This window comes from Phoxinus phoxinus (assembly GCF_949152265.1).
Source record: "Phoxinus phoxinus genome assembly, chromosome: 12".
NCBI lineage: Eukaryota > Metazoa > Chordata > Actinopteri > Cypriniformes > Leuciscidae > Phoxinus > Phoxinus phoxinus.
Window position 1 is genome coordinate 21,673,281 of NC_136887.1, and position 26,042 is coordinate 21,699,322.

The 26,042-nt window shown below is 37.7% G+C and overlaps 1 protein-coding gene across 2 annotated transcripts in view; it reads left to right on the forward strand.

Moving 5' to 3' along the window:
- The first annotated feature begins 10,717 nt into the window (after nt 1–10,717).
- Nucleotides 10,718–26,042, forward strand: part of LOC307007956 (teneurin-3) — a 120,369-nt gene continuing 105,044 nt past the window's right edge. For both annotated transcript variants that reach the window (XM_079630470.1, XM_079630471.1), the window contains exons 1-2: nt 10,718–10,825; nt 25,617–26,023. In XM_079630470.1, the coding sequence (XP_079486596.1) occupies nt 25,744–26,023 (280 nt within the window). In that variant the 5' untranslated portion in view covers nt 10,718–10,825; nt 25,617–25,743. The remainder of the gene's footprint in view (nt 10,826–25,616; nt 26,024–26,042) is intronic.

Here is a 26,042-nt window from a genome sequence, read left to right on the forward strand (position 1 = left end):
TTGAATGACATGAGGGCGAATAAAAAGATAACTTCATCTTTGAATGATGAATTTTAATTTTGGGGTGAACTACTTCTTTAGGCAGAAAAGACAGGGATACATGGATGGAATTGTCTTAAGAATGGATTTCTTGCAATGATAGAGATTTTCAGTTTTTTACACACTGTTTTTCTTGTTTTAGTGCATGGTTCACTAAAGGAATTGTGCAAATCAGATAATGGAGAAAAAGTGTCCACAAAATCTCGTTTGAACGCAATGTTTATATCCAATCTTGCATGCATTTGTCTGTACATCTCTACAGTTAATTTAGAGAGTGTGAAAGTGAAGGACCATCTAAACTTTGAGATGTAATATGCTGATTCTTATCTTTCTGGAATCTAAATAAAAGACAGTCATTTTTATTTTTTTTACCAGCAAGTTCAGTTGTAACCCAAGCAATTTCAATAATTGACTAAAGGCCTAAAGAAACAGAAATGAAAGAAGGCAGAAGATACTCTCGTATTTTTTGATGTTTCTTTGCTCGAAGAAAGAGCAGAATATTTAGATGCGTCCAAGTGAGATGAAAGCCTAATTATTCACAAAAGGAGGAGGAAAAGAATGAGTTTAATTGGGCTGAGAATGAATCTATGCAGGGAGAATGCAAGTATTGTGATAGATGGAGTGTGTATCTCCTTAGATACTGCAGAGGGAATTATAATGGTGGGAGTGTGGATGGTGGGTGCCAACTACTTTGACTCACAGTTGCTTGGTCGGAAAAAAGAGAGAAAATGACAGAGAGATAAACCAAAAGAGAGAAATACAATCAGCCAGTTAATCATTAAGGTTGTGCCCAGCAGGAAGTCTTAACTGAGCCTCACTTAAATCTTCCTCACCAATCACTACACTATAGACAGCTACATAATTATTGAGTCCACATTGAAGCCATTAGCTTTGTTACTGTTCCAGTTGTGAACTTAACTTATGCAGAAGATAAAAATATAACAAGAAAGAAAACTGAGAACAAAGCAACATTTCTGACCCATGTTTTCGAGAGAATAAAATAATCACTTACACTGTGGCTATTTTTTAAATGCAATAAATTATGTGTGGTATAGTGTGCGGGCAAACTGGTAAACTTTATCTTTGCTATCGATTATATTTCATAGCAGGCTTTGAATTAATTTATTTCATTTCATGTAATGGAGGCCAACTAGTAGAGCTGTGCGAGTAAACCTCACTCCCCTGGCCTTGAGAGGCGCACTAACGACTGACACTAGAAGTCTTTAGAGCCCTTGTTAGTGCGCTGCCTCCCATGCTGAAAATGCCGGTTCAAATCCTGTGTGGTGCGAGTAGAACCAGTTACACATACTGTAGGAATTATTCCGGTAAATGTGTTTTTGATAATTTGCCAGTTTTTCTTGTGAGGTGTTGTGAGGCATTTACAACTTCTCTATCACGCCTGGGGGGGACATATGCCTACACGTGGTTTGGCACTGCAAGGACGATCAGCGGTCCTTCCAGTCTCCCTGTAGTGTCTTAAAGGGGTCATCGGATGCAAAATTCAGTTTTATGGTGTTTGCATATAAATGTGTCTTTGCAGTGTGTGGACACAACGACCATACAATGAAAAAAAAATCCATTCACTCCTTTTTTTTTTTTTTTTATCCTCAAAAAGCCTAAACACTCTCAATGATCAACTCGTTTGGATTTTCTGAGCAATATGATGTCATATTGAGCAGGAGGGTGAGCAGTTGCTCATTATCATTTAAATAGACATACTCTGAAACGGGTCGCTGTGAACAGAGCTGTTTTTGAGGAGGTAAAAAGGGTGTTGTTCTACACAACCATTGAGGAATTTTAACCAAAGTACTGTATCTTACAAACTTTACATGAAGACCCTAAAGAATCATACCAACTTGTGGAAGATGGGCATCCGATGTGCAACTGGCTAGATATTATACATGTATATACTGTCACTTTTGATCAATTGAATGTGTCCTTGCTAAATGACCCCAACTGTTAGAATGAATGGTATATATTTTTTGTTGTTGTTGCACATCTTGGTGTTTAGATCCAACTTTTTTATCGTAATAGATTCTAATGTTTGCATAACAGTGCATAGTTGGGCAAGTGGCTTGTTCGGTACCAACTTAACAGTTTACTCCTTCGTCCGTTTTTGGTATGTGATAACCCACCTATACTAGAATGTCAGCTTGCGTGAAAATTATTCTTCTTATGAAAGAACGAATTGAAATAACAGTGAGACTCCAAAATAATCACCCATTAGTTTACAGTGGGTAGGCCTAATAAAAAATTCAAAGAGGGTTTAATGCTAACAGCACCAAACTAACACAAATCAAAATGGTTCTTACATTATTTAGAAAGGAAGAGATCTCCTCTGCCTTTAAGTCTGCAGATATTACCTCTAGCCTTTAAAAGCTAAACCATACCGTGCAGCCCTGACAACCGCACAGTGAGCCATTACAGCTCAGAGGAAAGTGCCACTGCCATGAGAGTGTAATTTGGACTCAATTAAATCAACTCCCTGCTGTTAAGGTCCTCAGTATCACTCTATCACAGGGCTCCAGAAGGCCCCTGTCCTCGCATCTCAAAGCAGATATGGACATAATTATTTCCTTAATTGCAAACTTCACTTTTGCCTCAGACAGAACGGCCATCCTGAGAATTTTTATGCGACAGGGTTGTTAGTTTTCCACTCCTGAAGGATGATGGGGGATAATGGATTTGTATGGAAACGGAAGAGAAAGACTTCCCTCAGACTGACACATGTAAGTACACTCATGCACTGAGGCATCAGGCATTCACAGGTCGCTCTTGTATTGGCAGCTTGTCTTGTATTCTCAAGATGAGAATCTATACTTCACGTGTCCCGCTGTCACAGGATGTGAGAGGCACATCTAGAGCTCTATGGACGTTTTAGATGAAGAGAATTCAATATGGAATTGTGGTAATTCCCCACTCAATTAAAAGAAAGTTCTGTGGAATCCTCATGTACACTTCATTTATCAAGATAACACAGACATTGAGTAGAAGTCTGATATGTGTATTTATACAGTCAGAAAGCAAATACCTATGCTTTAGCTCTCTCTGCTTTGTTTCCTTAGTCTTGTGTATTATCCCAAACCTTTATTAAGTATTGATCAAGGTCTGTTTAAAGAAGGATTACATGATCAAAGAAATGGGAATGGAATGAGCCTGACTTGTTCTTTAATTAAACACATCAGAAGTAATTGAATGATGCCCCGTAGACAGGTCGTTCTGTCATTCTTTTGCCATTGATGGTCAGTGTCTCATTGCACTGAGCGGTTCTGTTACTTAATTGAACGTTTAAGGACTGCTGTAGTCATCAGCATGGATTTGCTTAATACTGTAGTAGTGTGTTGTTTTGTTAGATCTTAAAGACCAAAACCAGGGGTTTACTTTCACTCCTCTCTGACTTTTGTTGTTGTTGCTTTTCAGATTGTACAGTGTCACTTCAGTGAGATCTTGGGTTGAAGCCAAGGAAGACAGTGTGACATCAACTGCATTTACACTGTCCTTTTTCCCCTTTATATTTCTGTATTAAAATATAGCCTATCGCGTACGCGTACCACAGGACTCCTTGTGTGCCACTGATGACATGATTTTTTTGATAAGCATAAGAGACTTCTATTAAAAACTTTTAAAAAAACGTACCGACTCCAAACTGTATATTGAACATATATATTGAACAGTATTTCTGTTATATATATATATATATATATATATTTTTTTTTTTTTTTTTTATATACAAATTAATGTTTTTTTATATTCTTATGCATGTCATAACAGTAGCCTAGCTGATTTATTTTATGTGGTTGGCAGTGTCCTTGGAATATTCTTTTTTTTCTTCAGAGTGAATTTGAGGTAATTTTAGCATGATTATTGCGTTAAATGAACAAATAATGAGATATAAATTTTGTATATCATATATAGACTCTCTGAACTCTCTCCATCTCATATGTTTCCATCCAGACGTTTTTATCCGAATTAAGTGATATCGAATGAAAAATGCCTTATGGAAACTTAAATTTGATTGAATTTCATGAATATCGACTCAAATGAAATGCGTTCGGTCTCATCGGATTTTATCTTGATCGATATACGGCTTATGCGATAAACGCGGATGGAAACGTTATTTGCTGAATAAATAATGAATTGCATTTTGTCTAGCAAAACTTTGTTCGCAAATGTTGGCTTGAATGTTGTGCGAAAATGAATGGAAATACCTTAAAATGTCTCAAATCAATTCGATAAACCAATTTGATCGCAAAACAGCATGTGATGTCATTACGCGCAGGTTTTATTCGCTTTAAAGCCGTTGGATGGAAACACACTTTCACCAGCTTTATTCGCATGCGTTTTTTTACCGACCTTCAGAATTCGATTGACAAGTGGATGGAAACTTGGCATATGTTGCTTTCTTTCTCTACATACAGAGACATACATACATCACCAATTGCCGTGCTCCTCTTGGCTCTCCATTAGACAGTCAATGAGTATCCACACTGTAAGACCGCAACCAAAATATTCCTGAAGTTAATCTCAGATGGCCAAAAAAAGCCCTTGCAAAATTGCACAGTGTTCGTGTGCGAAAATATCATGTTCCCTTTAATTTTTTAGCCAAAATGATAGATTATTCACTCACACTTACTCTCAAAATCTCTTCTGTCTGGTTTGTGTCTCAGTTTCTCTTGCTCTTTTACACACTTGATCTCTTATTCATTCACTCACTCACTTACCCGCTCATTCATTCAGTTACTCATCTGCGCACACATACACACACACTGGGCAAAAGAGGCTGGATATAATCAATCATTTTGGAGAAAATCACAGCACGCAATCTCCTCTGCTCAAACCTGCATAAATGTGGTATTAGGGACACGAGTGTCATTGGCTTGATGAATCACCAGAGGACTAACGATTATGGAGATCACTATTGACTGGTCATTCATCTCCATGGCTTTCAGATTCATGCTTGGAGATCGTAGCATAGACACAAGCTTGTATTCCTGCAAGCTATTCTTACTAGTGTCCTGGTTGGATGATGTTAGGTGGTTGCACATTAAAGGAGAACTCCGGTCAATTTTAACATTGAGCTCAATTTTTAGTAAATTTGGAGTGCTGTCAATACAGAGAACAAGGACAAAAATCGGTGTTGCCTACACCGTGTTATCCTCTTTTTAAAATTTGCACCCTGTTGACTTCAATAGGGCAAATTTTAAACCTGCTTTTATTTCTCTTATCATCCTTGATGTGTCATACAAGTGCCCAGCCATGTTGAGTGATTCCTTCAGAGTGAACACGAGTGAATCTGACTGCAGTAGATGTGAAAGATATTCATAAAAATGATGTTATTTCAGCCAGCGCAAATACCTATATTTAGTTCATGTTTTCGGTCGAAGTCCACAGTAGTCGACTGTAGAGTTCACGCGCATAGGTTTAGTTACAAATGATCACGCGCGTGAACTCGACAATTGACTACTTTGGACTTCGACCGAGAACAGGAACTAAATACAGGTATGTGCGCTGGCTGATATGATTTGCACGCTCTCCTCTCAATAGCAAAATAAACGCAAAACAAAATTGAGAAAACAACAAGCATTATTTAATAAAGCATAAGAAAAGCATCTGATCATAGCAACGATATGTTTGCACGAGCTCTACAATTTGGCACTCTAGTCACATCATGTTTATTTATATAGCGCTTCACAATAGATAGCTTAAAATCTCATGTGGTGAAAATAAAGCTTTTAATGTTGTTTATTTGTCTATGTGGTGTTTTTAATATACATTAAGACGCACCGTGTGCAAATTAAGTTAACACCATTGTTGAGTATTTTCTCTTATAAAACTGCAGTGAACAAAAACGCGGCTTGAAAGCGCTGGTGTTTCTGACGTCACAAACTACATTGTTACCAATCACGTCAAGGTGTGATCATCACCGAGTGGATCTCTGAGTTGGTGCGAGTGAGTGGAGGCGGGGCTAATTTGCAAATTCATAGAACTGCATATACTAAACGAGGCAAGGGTGTAGAGCAGTTATCGTGTGTTCATGTTTTTACTTACGGATGTCTGACTGAACTGGCCAAATGAACTAGAAAAAATTTCCACTTGATAGAAGGCGGAGCCTCAGCGCACACCTACCGATTACGTAATCGCCACGGACCAATGGTAGTACATTGGTGTTTACCATCCGAAGCAAACCTTTCCATAAAGTTCGCTTTGGCAAGCTGTTTCGAGCTCTCAAAACTACCTCCAAACGAACTTCTTTTTGGCCTGATTTAGTTCGAAATGATGTCACATTAGTTCATTCTTTGATTTAGTTTAAATTATACCTTTATATTCATAGGTTTAAGGGTAATTATTTAAATTTGCCCAAAGTTAGACATCTAATAGACTTGTTACATTGTCTAATTAGAATGCACAGTTTCACAGAGAGCATAATTAAGCCTAACAGTAAGTAGCTCACCAGTTTTTGAAAACACTGTCACCTCAGATGAAGCGATTCCTCTTGTTAACCGCACTATATTTGGAAGGTTACTCCGTGCCATGGTGAGTCTTTGGAAGTCATCTAGAGACATCAGAGTTAATTAGGAACACTGATTCTGTGAAATGCCACATCAAGGTCACTGTAGAATGTGTCAGTAATTTCCAACATGTAATTGTTCATTGATGTGCTGCTGTATATGTATGTCAGCTCTTTTAGTAGATTTTTTTTTTTACTGTTGCGATCTTTAATTTGACACTAATCAAAGAAAGCCTTTATCACACTTTTTATGGTTGTGAAGCGAATGTTCAAATACTATCAAAGGTAGTAGCAGAATTATTTTTATATTTTTTATATATACAATTCATCACAAATACATCATCAAACAGGGGAAGTAGGCTACATATTATGTGGGAATGCAACTTTTGTCTTTATCCATCCATCAATGCATTCTCCAAATGGTTGTCCTATGTGGGGTTACGGAGACAGTCTATTGCAGAACTCCTTTCATAAGTCTTTTTTTTACGAATATCTAAAATAGTGTTTTAAGATCAAATTTAAATTGTTAAAATATCATCTTTTGACCAGAGTTTGATCACACAAAAATCACTGGTTAAAATGCCTTGAACATGGAACAATACTACCCATAGTGACTGGGGAAGTGTTCACAAACACTGCCATTAAAAAGTCTGGGGAGTCAGTAGGTGTTTTCTTTAGTTTTAAGACATTTTATTTAGGAAGGATTAAATTCATCAAAAGTGACAGTAAAGACATTTATAATCTTACAAAAGATTTGTATTTCAAATAAATGTTGTTCATTTGGACTTTCTATTCATCAAAGAATCCTGGGAAAAAATGGATCAAGCTTCCACAAAAATATTAAGCAACACACCTTTTCAACATAAGTAATGTTTCTTGAGCACAAAATCAGCATACAACAACAAATTACAGATGTAAATTTGGATCGGGTCTAATGTGATCTGATTAGGTTTGAAATACAACCAGAGGTTTTTATGCTGCAACCACAGCAACAGTGAATACAAAAGTAAGAGTAAAATCAGCTCCTCTTCTTTAGCAGTTTAGTTTGGTATATTCATCCTGTGAGAGTAACTTAAACATAGTGCAGCTCATTCTCCCTCATGGACCATATCTCTTTGCCCTCACAATTGCTTCACTATTTACCACCTCAGATACTGTTGTACTGTATATTGAAAAATAAGGTGAAATACAGTACGTAGTAAGATTCATTGTCATATTCAATTAAGTTGACTGGTGGCAATCCATTCACAGGGATGCAGGCAGGATGTGGAAAACGCTGCTATTCAGAGTCGAATGTGGTGACACATTGTGATTGAATGCCTAAAGCTGAAAAGTAGGCAATTTTTGTATTTAAAATAGTCATATCTGTATTTTGGATCAGTATATGGTCATGCAGTAAACTTCATCTTAGTATCTCGTACACCGTCTATAATGGCAGAAGAAAAAAAAAGATTTTTTAAAACATATGTATCTCCTTACCGACAACCTGACAGATTTCACTAGCATTTTTGCATGCAGCATTTAGCATATTTCTCAGGTCTTTCAAAAGACCGTGATAACCCTTATATTGCAATCAATAGAAATTGTATTTTGTTTGAGTACATCCATATCAAAACGTTTTCTGTGCTTGTATCACCCTCAGTGGTTTCATGTCCAAATCATTTGTTTTCAAAAAGACACCTGTGCCCTCATCTAATGAGAAATTACAGTGTTACTCGTCCCCACTAGAGGGTACAAATGAGTCCAGCGGTGATGGATTAGCTGGGAAAAAGAGACATTTAGTACTGTCCCAGAAATTGTGTTTCAATTTCAAACAGACCGTTTCCAGAACAATGTTTGCAGAAGGTCTATTGAAGAATTAGAGTTTGATGGGAGTGACCTTTACAGTGTTTGTCATAATTTAATTGGAAATTATGTAGGTATGACGTTTATGTCCGTCTGAATGGGTGACAAATATGTAATATTTTAATGTGTTATTGGGGCACATTTGGTCAATGCCAAATATTAGTATCTTTTCTTATACAATACACAAAGCAATCCCTTAAAACGTCCTTCTATGGTTGATTTTCAAAATCAATTTTCATAATATTTTTGAGCAAAAAAAGTTTCATAGACATGGTGAAACATTACATATTCACATAATGAGTATACACTGCAATTTTGGGCCAGCCTGGCTCCTCTGCAGATAGAAGCGTATCACTTTTCTGTTGTTGTCTTTCAGTTGCAGTACAAGGCAAGCTACTGATCAAGCTGGCTTTCATGCAGATAATAGCACTTCCTGTTGGGAGAGAGTTTGATGTGCTGGTGTTTGGCATGGAGACTTAGATGCAAGGCTCTTGTGAGTGGAACAGCTTGCCTCGAGAGATAACTCCATCTCAGCATGAGGTCTGAGGGCTGGGACGCAGGAGGAGGGCACTACCGCTCCCCCTGCTGAGTCCAAAAACCTCTGGACTCTAACTCTGGATTCTGTTCTTGCTGGACTCCATGACACGCAAAGGGCGACAGATGATAAAAGAGAAATTCAGAGAGAGAACAAGGAGATAAAAGTGGAGTTTGTAATGGAAAATAAAAGAGCTGAAAAGAATATGAGGGCAGAGAAAGAAAGAAGAATGAGTCTGAGAAAAAGACAGCTAGACTGGTGTGGGGGAGGAGAAATGGGGGCGACTGATGCGAAAACAAGAGATATCGGAAGAGAGCAAAAAACAGAGGAGGGCAAAGGGAACGACAGACGCCTCAAGCTCTCTTTCGAGTGGGATTAAGTAGCTGGGGCTTTTGTAATTAATGATCTTCATTCTTTACACACAGCTACTGTGAGAGCTGTCATTTCACAGCCGTCAAAGTGCGATTCATATGCCATGTGCTTTTCGCATCAGCTCTTTGATGAAAGCCAAAAGGCCCTCTAATGTCCTCTAAGCAGGGACAACTACATGAAAAATGCCACTGCAGGCCAGTCTTCGGAGAGATGATGCCACATAGAAACCTCACCATCTGTACCGCTAATTAACTGATTAACTAAAGCCAAATTAGCTTTTATTTGAAGGAAAAATCCAGTCAATTGCCATAAGACAAGTGCAAATTCTTTATGCTGGTTTTAATGATCACCTAAAATATCACAATTTCCATTCAAAACAATGAGATTTTAGTTGCTTGGTGAATCTGTATTGGATCTTAATGGAAAGTTCTTTAAACCCTCATGTTCTGTTTGGGCTCTGACAGACCCCCGAGGCAATTTTACTTGCTTTAAAAATGCATTTAACATTCAAGCATCAGATTGTTTTCCTCTAAAAACTGGTAATACGGAAACTTGATAACATGCTTTAAATCGGCCTCCCTTTAAAAAAAAAAAAAAAATCATTACTTTGGAGTCTCAGAGACACTAGATATTAAATATGAATGTGGCAAGTTTTCACATAATATTCTTTGACCGCGTACACACTGTAAAGATGCAATCCTATTACAGTATGGCTGTTTATTTATTTTATTGTATTTTTATAATGTGTTTTTGCAGCAAGGTTAGAGAATTACATGATTCATCTCTCCCTTTACACACACACACACACACACACACACACACACACACACACACACACACACACGTGTACAGAATTTTGTTTTTGTTTTTTACAAACCAGTAAATCTCAACTTAGTAGTGAAGCAATGTAGCCTACATTGTGTAATTCCCATTAGAAGTCTGTGATACCAGTATGATTTAAGTTTCCTTCCATTTATTGAAATGTAGGCTATTATCTATTAACGGTGAAATTCTTTATATAAAATTCTACATACAAATGAAAGAGAAAAACAGACTTGTTCAGTATTCAGCGATGCTCCGGGTCCTCGTGCAGTTAATGACATTGCCTGTCTATCGCGCGGATCCCGCGCAAACGACCCGTCCTCTCATCAGCACCGCAGCGCGCGCTCACTCACACACAGGGAGAACAGAGGAGTGGTACAGTCCTTGGCTCCACGATCACATGTGTTTCTGACACAGCTAGAACTAACGCGTCTTGACTTAGTGCCTCTGGGTTCACCGGGTCCAGATCGTTGTCTCGTTATTTAGACAGTATTTGTGGCTGGTCGTTTGCGGAAGAATTCCCCCCGCTCGAGAGCACTCAGTGTGTGAGAGACGCGGGAAGGCGTGACTGCGGGAAATTTATCGTCCTAACCGTTATTTTACCTCATCTCACAGCTGCTGCTTTTAATAAGTTTGGATACCTACTGTAAAGTTGTTATTCATCTCGTTCCACTACAATGGGGATCTAACCCGAATTTTACGAGGTAAGAAATGATACGTGGAACATTAGTGTCAGGTTACTTTTGTTTCATGTTGCTTTTACTTCTTAGTTGGTTCAGTTGGATGACGTTTGCCAATATGTTGAGACATGTGTAGTGATTCTACTGTTTTTAATGAAAAACGTATCCTTTAAGTAGGCTAGTGAGTATTTTAGTAACCTGTTTGCAGCTGTAATTTGCAAGTTGGAATAGGCTAACGTTACTCGGTGTCTGCATACACTTTAATGGCATTAATTCCGCCCAGCTGCACGGAAATAACCAGACACAAACTTGGGAATGAAATTCATGCATAGGTTAGGAATGGACTGAGGACCTGTCCTACGTCCCACAGCCAAATACTGTAGGCTACTTGACATGCCATGAAAATGTTTGTAAATGTAACGTTAATCGTTCACAAACAGGTTGTTACTTTATCTTCAATGCACAAAACCATGGTGCGGATTATTTCAGGGCTTGGATTTCCCCAAAAGAAGGCAAAAGAAAAGGTTGGGGAGGTGGGTGGTATTTTTTGTTTGTTTTCCCCATACAACTGTAGGTCTCAACACGTTCTTCAGTAGCACAATTATTTAAAAAATTAGACAAGACAGTTCGTAAGCGCACATATTTTTGCCAAAGTTTAGCTAACAGTAGGCTAGCCAGAGGCTATTGTCGGATTCGCTGTTGCCATATGTTTCGGGCGGTTGGTCGGTAAATTACGTCAAATTATATTTTTAGAATTATATTTTATGCTACAAATACATCACAAAACAATTGGTGACGGTTAAACTGGTAGGCTAACTGTTCATTTGCGCTGCCTGCTAGCACAGTTAACTAACGTCAAATTACAATCTCTGTTGCCGGAGACAGTTCCCACAGCATTGTTAACATGGCCGCGGGAAGTAGGGGTGCTGAGGGTGCTGCAGCACCCCCTGACGACAGCTGTTTCACTACATTGGCATTTAAGATGACATGACTTTAAATAACTTTCAACATGTTTTTTAAAACACCTTCTACCTTTATAAAATTACTCGAAAGATTATTTCGTTTTGATATGTTGTCGAATATGGTTTTATAACTAAAAGAAATGTATATAGCCTACCAAAAGGCAAAAGCCGATCCCGCATGGAGTAACACTGAGGACCAGCATCTCAGAACTCATTTGACACTCATTTAATGCATGATCTTGTTCACTCAGACGTCGGTGAAAAAATTTAATAGATGTCTTGATTAAAGCATTCTTTGGCTTTAGGAGAACGTGTTTTTCCATCCCACTCTTTTCCATTGTTTTTCAGTGTGAACGCACTCGTGTTTAACTGTTGCGCTACATATTTAGAAGACGCTTTTATCCAAAAAAGGAACAAAGCAATTCGTCAAATGTCATTCATAATACGGATTAGACAATAGTAATACAGGGCTAAGATTATCACAAATAAACACAAGATTTTGACGCATATCCAAGGGTTTGTGGCGGGGAGTGTGAAGCGCGCACTGCATGGCACGGAGGCGCGGGCGCGAACTCCTATCAACAGTGAAACAACTTCTATAGTTGTTTTTAACCGTGAAAATACTCTATAATTTATGGTCATACAGAAAATAATAATACATTATTCGTAACTACTTTTATTTGTGTAAACTCACAATAACAAGAAAACGTATTTTATTAAAATAAAATAAAACAATCATGCCGCGCTTTCATGATCTCCGTGAACTGGAGCGCGAGAACTGAAATAAAATATAGCCTATGCCTATGTAGGCTAAAGCTTGAAATGTCCACTTTAAAACGAACAAATTCGAATCGAAAGCTAATACATTTTGTTCTGATTATGTAATCCGTATGAAAGGTGCATTTCTCTTAAGGCGCATCTGCTTAACAGCGGAGATGGAGATGTCTTTTTAGCCGACACTGATTTAGTAATCCCCTCTTCTCATTCAGCAGTGCGGGAAAAATATAATTTCCAGGTTCTAATTTTGTCTTAGAAAAATAGTAAAATCAAAAAAAAAAAAAATCTATATTAATTTGTGAATATTTTAAATGTTTAATAAAGGGACAATAAGTCATAAACAAAAATTCGTCTATATTTTTTTTTTTTTGCGCAGCATTCGGTCTAGCCTACAGTTAAAATTGAACAAATTAATAAATTAATTAATAAACAAATTAATAAACAAATTAAAATTGTGTTGGTCAACTTAGCGTTTTAAAAATACAACAACCGTTTTCGTTTTGGATAAGTGCCCTGGATATAAGCCTAACTCTCTATCTCTCTTAAATATTTTTGTTCTCTCTGTTTTGTCATTTAGTAAACTTTATAGATTTCAACCATATTATTCCTTCTTGAGTCTCTTTAACAAGAACTTAGATTACTGTATGAATTTAATAGTGATTTTGTGACCTATGATGAGGGAAGAATCATGATACCCTTGGTAGTATCAAATGATAGCCTATAGCGATGTCATCAGGATACACACACCGGTAGGCAGTGGCCATCCTTACCTGGTGACCACCACCAGAATTTATAGTTTACCCACCTCTTTTTTTGGTTGCGCTCGCGTCTCGCGCATGACACAGCGTTCTCAAAACGCAGCACTCTAGTTAAAATAAGTTAAACTAAAACGCGCCTCGAGACCTTGCGTTTTTCCCTCTTCCACTGCCCGCGTTTGGCATCTTGCATTTTCGCTTTGAAAGATAATGCATTCTGTGTGAACCGGCACATAACTCAACTGAGCATACCATAATGTAAGATGCAGCTTTTTGTGCTGTGTTTTTAAAATGTATCATGAGTTCTGAGCGTTCTCACATAACTCTGTCCTCATTCCTTTGTATGGTCATCTTTTTGTTTGGGCTTTTTAATATTATGATTTTGTTAAAAAAATTCTCTACCGTCACCACCCCGCAATATTAAGCCCCGCCCATTAAGCCCCGCCCCCAGCACCCCCTAGATAAAATATGTTCCCGCGCCTCTGATTGTTAATTACTTTTTACATGTATTAATTAAATTAATTACATACGTTTAAATTAGGCCTATTTTAAACAGTTAAACAGCATTTCAAGGTAGCCTAAAGAAGCATCAATTAAACGTGATAACGGTATCTCAATTTCAATTACAAGACACATTACAGCAATGGTTTCGTTGTTCTCTTCATGAGACATGAGAATTTAATATTTTTTTTCAGATTGAATTGGTCTAGCTAATCTGATCCTTGGTTCATAGACTCCTTAAAGGAGCTAGTTCATATAAGTGACTGAACCATTAATTTACAATACCGATTAAACGCGGTTGCAGTTAGGCTATATTATTGTCTCAGATAACTTATGTAGATGAGCATATGACTAATTGAGCTCATTTGTCATCAAGGGCAATGGTGGCACAAAACGATTTACAAGGCAATACTTCATCAAATCAGTTCAACAAGGATTATAAAGGACTCTCATTAGACCCAGATAAAGATTATTGAACAGTTATCAAGTAAGGTATGACTAAAATAGATTTTCAAAGCCTTTTTCAATAGCATTGATTCATTTAAAGTGATTCCGTTTCTGTTCAAATATAACCCTGACAACTCCTTAAAGTACATATTGTGATTGAAACCCCAGTTGTCTTTATCCCACATATCAATTTTTCTTTTACATGGTAGAAAAAAATAAAGACCTCATTGTGATATAACAAAAGATGCACAACATCAGAAAAAAAGGATTTGTTGTGACTGAAAAGGTACTCAGAGTAGAGGCCTGCCATTTTGATTTGTGCTCTGATGATCTCGATCATGATACAGAAACAGTGTGTTGATGTTCACATTCTTCTTACACTTTGCGAATAAGACAATGGCGCTTTGAAACCCAACACATTTTCAGCCAGTTCATATTATGATTTTTTTCTGTTTTTTGGCACATTAAAAATAGAGGTCACATTGCGAACATAGACCCCTGATTGCAGAGAAAACCACATCATCCTCTGATTTGGGAAAAGCACACTTGTCGTCGGGTTGGGGGATGAAAAAGGACAGAGTGAGGAAAAAACAAAAGGTCACTAATGTCAGTTGCTTATTTAGAAGATATTGTCTCTCATGTATCACATATTCAGCTGGGAAGAGAGTGTTATAGCCTTTTACCTTGTATCAAACGGTTCAAATAGCTAACATTCAGGGCAACTAAAAAAAAAGAAAGTCAAGCTTCAATGAAGTGAAAAGTTGCAATCAGCCTTGCTTCATAAATCATATGAATCTTATTTATGGTTTTACTGCAGACTGAAAAACTCAACAACAAAAAATATCACCATCAAGTACCTTTTATGATATCCTAATTTGCAGAAGTAAATCATAATGACTCTCCTCTTAGATGATGTTACCGTAGTCATTCTTGCGGACTGGCATTTCGCTGATTGGCATGCAGTCCATCTATAAATGACAATTGTGTTAATTTTTCTTGAAACAAGTTTGAAAAAATACTCCAAAGGACTAGTTAATTCTACAATGACATTTTTGACAGTTTATTGAGTAGAAAAGCCCTGGTCACTTCTTTCAATATTTGTTTATTTGCTTGAGCACTCCAGGTGAAGTAGCTTTTTTAGTCCAGCGTAGAGAGAGATGTAGTGAATAAGACTGTGTGTGTGTGTCTATGAAAGTAGCTCAGCCATCAGTGCCTATTTCAATAGTGCTAAGCAAACAGGCGCAGGTTAATGTACCCTGACAAACACGCACTGCCAGCACGTCAGCCTCTGCGTTTCACATTTACACTATATTTATTCTGCATAATCACAGTGGACAGACCCGATCTCTGTTGGCTTAACATTGTCCAGGTTATCACAGCCTGTAAAGGATTAGTCTGATTTATCGTCTATACAAAAACGTCCCCATATGCCACATTTTTAAACTGTGGAGGATCTGAAAATTGTCCTTGGCTGAAACCCATTTATAGTGTTTGCTCTGGATTTATCCCTTTTTTAACCATTACATGCTTCGACTAACAAGAACGCAAACAAATGCTTTAAAAAACAAGTTCGCGTATGGCAAGAGGCAGGCACAAATACATCTTGCTCAATACTGGCTTCAAGCAACACAGTTTACCACCTCCGAGAATTAACAGCTAATCAATTTAAAGGCACTGTAGATGAATCAGAGATGTTATACTGTTTGCCGGCAGTTGCAGTTACAGGATCCTACGGCCAAATTGACGTCTGATTTCCCTCGTGAACTTCAGCACGTCAACAAGACTTTACACATATTGATTACTCTTTAAACCGGTGTCATTTAAAATTGACTTGCCAACAGCTGAGTGAAGGACAAATCAGGATTTCAAAAAATGCACAGACACAAATACATGCAAAGTAAGTCTCAAAGGACTAGACTGTCTCTGCAAGAGCAGTGGCTAATACGGCGATTAATGCTTTTGATGGATCCATAGAATATCGGTCCTTTTTTCAATAAGTTGTTTTGTGCAATGTTACAATAAAGGTGGCATGCAGTGTTTTAAATTGTACTTGGTTTGTTGTTAAGGACATGTCTGAAATGCAATCATTGAAAAATGTTACCCAGTGGCAATGTACCTGTTTATAGTATTATTGTGTATTATCTACTTTATTAGCTAAAAACCAGACGCATTTCATTGTGGGACAAGCTGAAATACATGCCCGCCAAGGTCTCTTGTGCTTTGTTTCTGTGTGCTTATTAGTACTGAATTGTGATGGATTGCTACCTGCAGCATCTGTCTTTACATGATACTTTACATGATTTTACAAGAGCCAGTGGTGTGATTTATTGCTATTGCTGCTGTATCTCGGAACTTTGTCTTTTTGGAGCATCTAGAAAGTGTCTGTGCATTTCTGGTCATGCATTTTGTTTCACCCTAAGAACATTGTGGATTGTGCTTGTGTGTGTGTGCAAGTGAATTGCTTCAAGTCAGAGACAGTCTCGCTATAGATGTCCTAAAGTCCATTACAGACTTGGCTGCCTGCAGTACACTTTTCCAACCTCCATAACATCCTTGTTTCTTTTAAATTCTCTCTCATTCTCTTTTTCTCACTTTTCCCCCATCTTCACCCGCCCTCCCACACCCCCCGCACTACTCTCCAATTTGCTGTGGAGCTCTCTTGCCTGCCTCCTGCTGTGTTGGAGGCAGCCTATGATTTGCCACAGGCAGGAAGTGCGCTGACCAGGCAGTGAAACTCGCCAGTATCCCTGTTCCAAACTGCCTCAGCTCTGGAACCAAGGGATTTACATTAATGTCCTGCAGAGATGACAGTCAAAACCTAATGCTATATATGAGAACAAAAACGGGAGAGGGTATAACATGAGTAATGAGAGATACTTGTGGCACAAATCATATTCTGTAATGAAATTAAATTGATTTTTTTTAAGCGGTTTAGGATAGAGTAAATTCATTTGGATTAGGATCTGTGTGGTGCGATGAGGTTTGCTTGCTGCTGAATATTTGAAAACAGGTAAGGCCATTAAAAGGCCACTATCCCTTTATAATTTGAGGTGAAAACCATTTCAGGCGATTACTGATAAACATTTTTGCTAAAACACAATCAAGAAAATCTGCCATGTTGAAGTCAAAGTTATTTTCCCTTCAATCTTCATCTTGATATTAAGTCACTTCATTTGCCGTTATCCTGAATATATTCACCTCAGCCTTCCCCCGTCAGGTCTCTCTTTTGCTTTCCTTTTATTTAACTTATCAAGTGTATTAAAACTTAAAGTTTATGTTGTACAGTGAATGTCTGAAGGACAAGCACATTAAAAGGCTTAATGTCGAGCCCTGTAAATGCAAGTAAATCTGTCACTTGTCAGAGTAAAAAAGTTGCTTGGTTTCTGTGTTGTAAATATAATTTATTCTGAAGCAATATTCTCATGCAGTGTTCAATCGGCTTTGATGGATTTAAATGTGCATATTGTAATAGCTGCACCTTTACAGCCCCCCACCCCATCTTATTAAATGTATGCTTCATCTTTCATTTTAAATTCCTAAATTTGATCGATAAATTAAATGATTTAGAATAATAAGACACTAGGCCTGTTACCCTAGGTAGGGCTGATCAAATTAAATAATTTACACTGAAAAATTACAATTGCATTAAATAATGTTATGAGATTGTTTTTAAAATACAAATAAGAAACGTTGGAAAGAAAGATACTTTTAAACATAACACTAAAGCCCCAGTTGGTGGCGGCAGGCGACCGTCATAATGAGCGGGTCATTGATTCATTTATTCAAACGAGTCGTTCCAACGACTGATTCATTCAAGAATGAGACAGATGTTTATGAATGGGTCGTTGAATCTTTGACTCAACCGATTCGTTCAAAATGCTGAATCATTCAGTAATGAAACACGAGTGTTTCTGTGAGATGCGTTATGGTTGCTCTGATCGTTGTTTGGAACAATTTGAATTTTCGCTGCTGAAACAGAACAAAAACAGGCAATATTGCATCTAAAATGTAAGTGACTTAATTTGAACTGTTTATTGAACTGTTGTATGAAATCAATGTCACATTTTCAATCGTGATGGTATTCATGAAAACAGCACTCGTCGTGTGAGGTTGTTTAACTGTATCATATTTAAAATATAAAAACTCCACATTTTATCGTCAGTAGGCCTATGTTGTTAACTGAGTTTCTTTGTATGAGCTCTCACTTGTTTAGATTTCTCCTCGAGAGGCTGCGTATGTAATACAGTCAAAATCATTCTCTCGTTTTAATGATTCCCTACTTGTTTTTTTGTGTGTGTCATTGACGTTCTAATCAGGCTACTTGTCCGGTCGGGCAAGTAAAATTCTCTTTTAGTTGTGCCTTCAAAAAATCCACTTGTCCCGGACAAGCGTTAACGACCCTTGATTTACAGGATTCTGCACTGTTTATCAAAACGCCTCCATCACATCTAGTTCAAAGGGGACATTGCTGGCCATAATGCTAGCAAGATGTTTACATTAATATTTATAATGAACGTATTGAATGTATATGTGTAGCCTATGTAAGTAGATTAAAGCACGGTTTGTGAATGTTTTTGTTAATATACATGAATTCAAAACAGGCACATATTATGTATGTGTGCGTGTGTATGTACATTTATTTATGACCATTATTTCTGAAATATATGTAAAAAATATTTGAATGTAAAACGTAATGCAACTTAAATTCTGTGACTTATATGCAGTTAATGCAATGTATGCAAAACATGCGCAAAACACTCACATTTGGTTTCATGCAGAGGGCTTTGTGAGTCTATTTATACATCGCATTTCCTACACGTCGATACGATAGTTTGTGTCGCTTTAAATAAATATAAAACAATTTGTTTACTAAAAAATATATATTTTTTAATCATTTTAATTTCTGTTCTGAATAGTGTTAAATTGAAAGTGTTTGTTACTGTAAAACATTTTTTACAGTAACATTTTTAATTTACTGGTATTTGACATTTCTTAATATAATAATGTAACTTGTACACATATGCAACCTATCTTGAACCTGCGTAACTTCTAGCCGTGCGGAAAATACATATATATATATATATGAGCATAGGAAGTTATCTTTAGAACATAGGATGCAAGTAAAAAAAACAAAAAGCCGATGGCAGTGCCGTGTGAGACATATCAGTGTAATGTTTCTTTATAAGACCTGTGATCTCTGTATTCTGTTAGTGAGTGCTATCATTACCAACTTCGCTCCTCTTTAAATGCGGTAATAGTTTTGTTTAATCATTTTAAGATCCATGCTGAAACAGATTTTCACAAATTAATTCCTTTGCCCACTGAAGTGAGATAAACAATGCAGGAATTAAAACAAAATAGTCAGAACATCATCATCTTGCACAAGAATTGTTGTGCATTATTGTGCCGTTTAGGAAAATATTGGATTTCTTATTGATATTAAAGTAATGATTCAAGAACCATTAAACCCTTAAGTCATCTCAGAGGAAGTTGCACATAGTAGATGATTTTAGACAGAATATCTGATATAACCGTTAATAAATCTCACCGGCAAACCTCTTCCAGCAAGTCCAAGAAAAGCACAGCCTTGAGGTCATGAATACTGAAAAAGACGAACACAAGTGGATGTGTCTTCCTCCAGGCCTGTGCACATCTGTGTCTGCTGCATCGCATCTCCACCGTGATGCGGGGGTGGTGAAAATGACGACCCCCAGACAATAGTGGCACTATCCCAGGGTGCAGCAGTGTAGTGTGGGAACAGGCACTGGCTAATGGAAGCGTGCCCTTGTTTCCCGTCTGTGTTTTTTCTTCCCGTTGTCTCACAGCGAGCGAGTGGCTGGGCTGGGCTCAGGCAGAGCAGTGCAGCGCATGAATTATGCAAAGCTGTCAAAGCAAGCTATTGTCGGTGGTGGCGGCCACACTAAAGCTCAGAACGGGTTGGGTGGGGGGCAGCGGCGATGGAGGGGAGGGGTTCTGTATTTCTTCGGGTTATGTGCACTTAGTATCCTGGAGCGAACTTTAGTGGCTGGTCTTGGACTGTGGAGGCCAATTTGAAAGATCTTGGCAGGAGGATTAAAGAAAGGCTTCTAGACGAAGAAGAGGGGAGTGAAATGATGGAGAGGAGGACGTTGCTGATGCAGACTTAAAAATGATTTTGATTCGTTTAAAGTGTCATGCATTCTAATGAGATGCTAACACTGGAGAAACCCACTTATATTCTCTTCACCTATATTGTGTGTGGAATGGTGGATGTTAAATTCATTCTTAATCTTTATGTAGGGAGTTATAAAATGTATGATTGTGCGGTTCTATATAATCATAGGCATAAATAAACAATGCAGCCGCCATGGATGTTAACAGCACAGTGTCAACTGGGTACTCTGTCACAGAGAGAGATTTTACAGACTACCACAGAGAATTTATTATGTACACCGTATTAAATAATGAGCAGGATTACTCACTGCCTGTATGTTGAAACCATGTCATTAATGATGACCAAAGCGTTTTCTAGAAATTGGACATAGAAGTAGCTACTTACTGTATCAGGATATTTTATTGCGTGCATTTTGTCTGCAGCAACCCTCTCCCAAGAGGCAACTCATTTGGAGTGATGTATTATTTGTCCCATTCTTAAGTTGCATCTGGTAAATATATAAATCAGGGATGTGCAGATTTAACTCTGGATGTTTGTTCCAGTCTCATATTTCTGCCTGAGTCAGATGCTAAGCCTGTGTGGACCTGTGAGACACGATGTTTGTTAGAGTACCACAAAAACAGAAAATACAGCAAAGATTATTAGATGAGACTGTTTGTGAGATTATAAATATAGGTCTAGCCTATATGGAGCGCATCAGCTTTTTCCACTCTGTTCTGGCCATAATTCCCTTCAAAGTGGTTCAATTTAATTTGTTTTACTTTCTGAAATAAAATAATTAGTTTCTTACTGTATTTCAGTTAGATACAATGCAAAATATTTGTATAAAATAATAAGCCGTTTGCCCCAAAAAGTTTATTTTACTGTAGATGAAGTCCTTATTCTTTGTGTTTAATTTGTGTGATCTTTCTCATTCATGTCTCTTTGGCCTATTTGTCATTGTTCATGAGAAATTTCCGTTCCTATAGAGCGACATTGCAGCATGCTTCTGTAGATGCATCTCTTTTTAGAAGATACATCTCCTCTTAGAAGTTCACTTAAAGTTACTTTTTACTAAGGATGATTGTGTGCAATGTTCCGGTTGAAAAGCTTGTTAGTTATCCTATCTGCTGGCACTCTGAGCTGCAGTTTTTACAGCCAGACCATCTCCCCCTTGGCCTTCTTTCACCAAGCAACCATCCCATGTCTCACTGGATGAGCCGCTTCGAAGCAAATTTATATACTCCAGAGAAGTAACTGGATACTGTTAAAGTCTGTGGTCTCTAAAAAAAGCCCACATTTTTATCCATTTCCAGCCATATGTTTCATACCAAAATAGTTAAAACAAGCAGAAAAGTCCAAGTGCTGTGGTGACTAACCTATTTGCCTGGAAGTTTGCTTATTAGGTAGGATACATCATTTCATTTTGTATTTACATTTCGTTTCTCAGATTTCTGACATGAATCAATAATTTGATCAACAGTTTGAATAAGAACAAATTTACTCTAGTATTCTCTGATGTTTTGAATATATGGATGTTGATTTTTGAGAAGTTCAGAGAAATAACGAGAAAAAAAGTTCCAAGGTGAAGCAAATGAATGCATAGGAAACATACAGTGGATTAGTTCTTTTAGAAGATGTTTTCTCATTAAAGTGATTAACAGTCATTGGAGGTACGATGGTGGTTCTTCTCATTTTAATAAATATGTAAATTTTGAACGACATCAATGGCACCTAGTAAAAACATCTTGATCATACCTAGTTTTTAAATGACTAAAAAACTTTCTAGGATTTATTTCATATAACTTATTTCCGTTGCATTCATCCATTCCATCTGTCACTTATTAATATAGGAATTAATTACTAGTCTAAGGTCAGAGGGTGGACTGAGCAACGATGTTATCAACACTGATTTAAAAACACATTTAATGTTTAACTGAACATCCTGTGTATGGTACATGCACTAAATGCTAAGCACAAAGTAGTCAGATTTGCTGTGGAATCCTTCTGAAATCCATTTGTTGTTGTTATTCTGAACTTTCTGTTGTTCGTTGAGTGCTATCTGAATTATTCTAAACGATTTGTCTGGATCTATCCTGTTCTGGAAAGCTGTATATGATGTTTGTGGACACCTAATGGATTCACAATAACTGAGAGCTCCACCAGATAAGGCACCTTGACTTTGAACCAATGCAGTCACCCATGGTTAAATAAATTGGTGGCAACCTTCATGACCCATCTTTCTTACCTGAAGCGCATTGGGTATTCTGCGGATGGTGTGAGAGTGCGGGTCTGGTGGCTGAAAGTGCACATCTACAGCAAGTCTCTTTGTTCAGTAATTACATTTCATTGGGACTAGCTGCGGATATCGGATTCCACCTCTGACCCCAAACTCCATAAATAATGATCATCATAGTAATGTCAGCCAACAAGCCCAGTACTATCCAGATGTTGTATGCCAGGCTTCCTATCTTCATCTTACTTTGTGAACCCCAGATCCAACTTACCAACCTTCTACACCCAAACCAGTGCATTTCTTGTCTACTTTTATCTGATTGCACAGCATTTTTATGAGCACACGATGGTTATGCCTTATTATTTGATTTTTATTGTTGTCATTTATCAGCAAAAGCAATTTATGTGCATCCTTGAAAAACATTTTATGGACGGCACTGTTTTTAATAAATAGAAAAAAAACTTATTCAGAGATATGTTTTTCTTGTATCAATACTAAATGTTTTTAGTTTTTTGATAATTGTTATTCTTTTTGTTCTTGTCATGAAGATAGCTTTGCTGCTGACATGGAATTAAAAAACAAACAAACAAATAGACCAATAAAGGAATTAATACGTAAGTCCTGAGCTTTGAAAATATATTAAAGGGATAGTTCAACTAAAAATGAAATGGCATTGATGGTTCCATGAAAAATCTTTAGCATCCATGAACATTTAAGATTATCCTCATATTATTAAAATGTTCTTTACACTAAGAAAAAAACTGTTATTTTAAGAACAGTTACTCATGGCTTTGCTGTGAAAACACTGGAACCTTTATTTTTTTAAAGTAGGATTTTTCTTCTCAAATTTTCGTTTTTAGTTAACTGTCCCTTTAACTTAAAAGTGAAATGTTGTATTTGCTTTTCATTAGGTTGATAATTTATAATTGTAATCTGTTTTATTTTCTTCTGATTTATTGGTCAACCATATAGAGCCCAGGGTCACTATCCACAGTAACTTGCGTTCTTACCGTTTTCAGTTACGCCAGATGGTCGGGCATCTAATTTAGTGAAGTCGTTGCCGTTAGATCATCATAAGTGAGGTATAGTCAAGTGACATGTTCTTGCCTGGTTGCCTCTTGCTACGATATAGTTCCCACTGGCCCCTCTGCTCACTGCTGAGTCTTTGCTTTTCAATGGCCCCATGGGTCAGTGCCCACCTGAGCATGATACGACCGCCAAAGCCATACTGTGATTTATATCCCTGCTTCTCATTCCTTCTAAACTTTTCTAAGTGGGTGATTTCTAGCCTGTATTTGCTAAACCCATGCCACCAACATTTTTAGGTGTTCTTGATTGAGAGGTGTAATATTTCTAAACAAGCTCTTGATGAATAAAGGACAATTGAGAGCACAATTAAAAATGTTTTAATTTGATGTGCTTATTAATCAGCCATCATGCTTTTTGTCTTGGAAATTAAACCGATGATAATCTTATAGACTTGGGTGACCAGTTTTAAGGACATTTAGAGCTAGACCAGTATGTCTGAGCCTCCCTTACCCCTAGCTAATCTAAATTGATCCGAATACGGGGGTCGTGTTACCCGAGGATAACTCAGTGGGTGCTGTCCAATGCAATGAAGGATAGAGGGTTTCTGCTGGTGTGCTCAGGCGACCCACTGTGCCTTTGCCCAACATCACACTCAAACGAGAGAATAAAATGACCAGTACTAGAAGACATTGACAACTATATTTAATTTATCTAGCTGAAATAGTCAAGTAAATTATAGCTCACTCTCTCTTTCTGGCAAGATCATTTTGATGCCCGCACACCATTTTTTACCCCAATCGTATCCCATTACTGTTGCCGTATGCAGTAATGCTGACCTCTGTTTCCTACAGTGTTTTATTATCCTTATTGTTTCTCTTGTCCTCTTTATAGTGCTTTAAACTGACTGTGGGGTCTCTAGGCAAACGCGTTATGCACTTGTGTCTGTGTGTAGACTGTTCCACTAGATAAGATAGACGACACTCGAGAAGAAGCCCTGGAATATCCTTAAACTTACACACCAGTGAAACTCAAGCAATTCTCCGGAGCTTTGTTGAACGGTTTTGGCACAAACCTCCCAGAAAATCTAGGCTTACAAGTGTGTGTGGATCTCTCATGACAAAGCTAGTGTAATGAAAGCGAGCATTTTTAGTATCAATTCGTTTGACTTTGCATTTGCTCGAAAATGCTGCATTTTTTCTTTCTTTCTTTGGAGGACTGGGTTGAATTCTGTTTCAATATGGTTGAATTATGGGACATGAAAATTCCTCATATACTCACCCCTCATAAAATTCCAAACTTTTTTCTGTGGAGCACAAAATAAGATTTTTTTTAAGTTAAAGGAATAATTCACCTCAAAAGGAAAATTCTGTGATCATTTACTCACCCTCAAGCTGTTCCAAATCTGTATGTTCTGCTGTATGTTCTCTTTGTTCTGCTGAACACAAAATAAGATATTTTGAAGAATATGGGCAACCAAACAGTTGATGGGCCCCATTGACTTTCTACATTGGATGTCAATGTGGCTCCGTCAACGGTTTGTTTACCAAATTTCTTCTTCAGAAGAAAGAAATTGGGTGAACTATCCCTTTTTTTTTTTGGGTGAACTATCCCTTTAAGTATTTAAATGTATTTTTTGTATATAATATAATTGCTTAAAATATAGAGAATGTAAATTCACACCTTTAAAAAAAAAAGGTAAAGTAATTATTCTTTTTGTCTGTAATTGTAAGAGGAACCTTTGTTAAAGAAACAAGGTTTACGAACCTTGAGAGATTAATGATATGGTTTAACAATGTTATCAGGAAAAAAACTAGTCGCGGCGTACTTTGTCTTGGTGACTAATTGTTTTTCTAAGCCTGTACAAGGAACATGATGAACTAAGCAGGAGTGACATTTCTTTAAAGCTTTGTTTCTTTTATTCCCCTCTTTACCTGTTTCTTTCTCTCACTAAGCAGTGTTTTTTTGTCTCTCTAAGCAGGGGGAGTGGAACTAAGAGTGGAGAAAGGGGCGCACAGACAGACTGACAACTGGAAAAGAGCAAACTAGAACAGACAGAAGCAAAAGAGAAGCGTAGAAAAGGAGGAACACAGCATGAATGTAACATGGAGGTGAAGGAGCGTCGGCCTTACTGCTCTCTCTCTCGGAGCAGGAGAGAACGAGGGAGAGACTGGGAGAGGGAAGGAAACCGAGAGGAGGGGGAGGGCTACAGGGAGGGTCCCGGGAACCGCCGTCACACCGGCTCATCCTCCGTCCTTACCCAGAAATCCTACAGCTCCAGTGAGACGCTGAAGGCCTTTGATCAACACCCATCCACCCAGGGGCTTTATGGGCATCGTATGCCAGACATGGTGCCAAGGGACACCGAGGAATGCAGAGCTCCAGGTAAGTGCTCTTTAACATT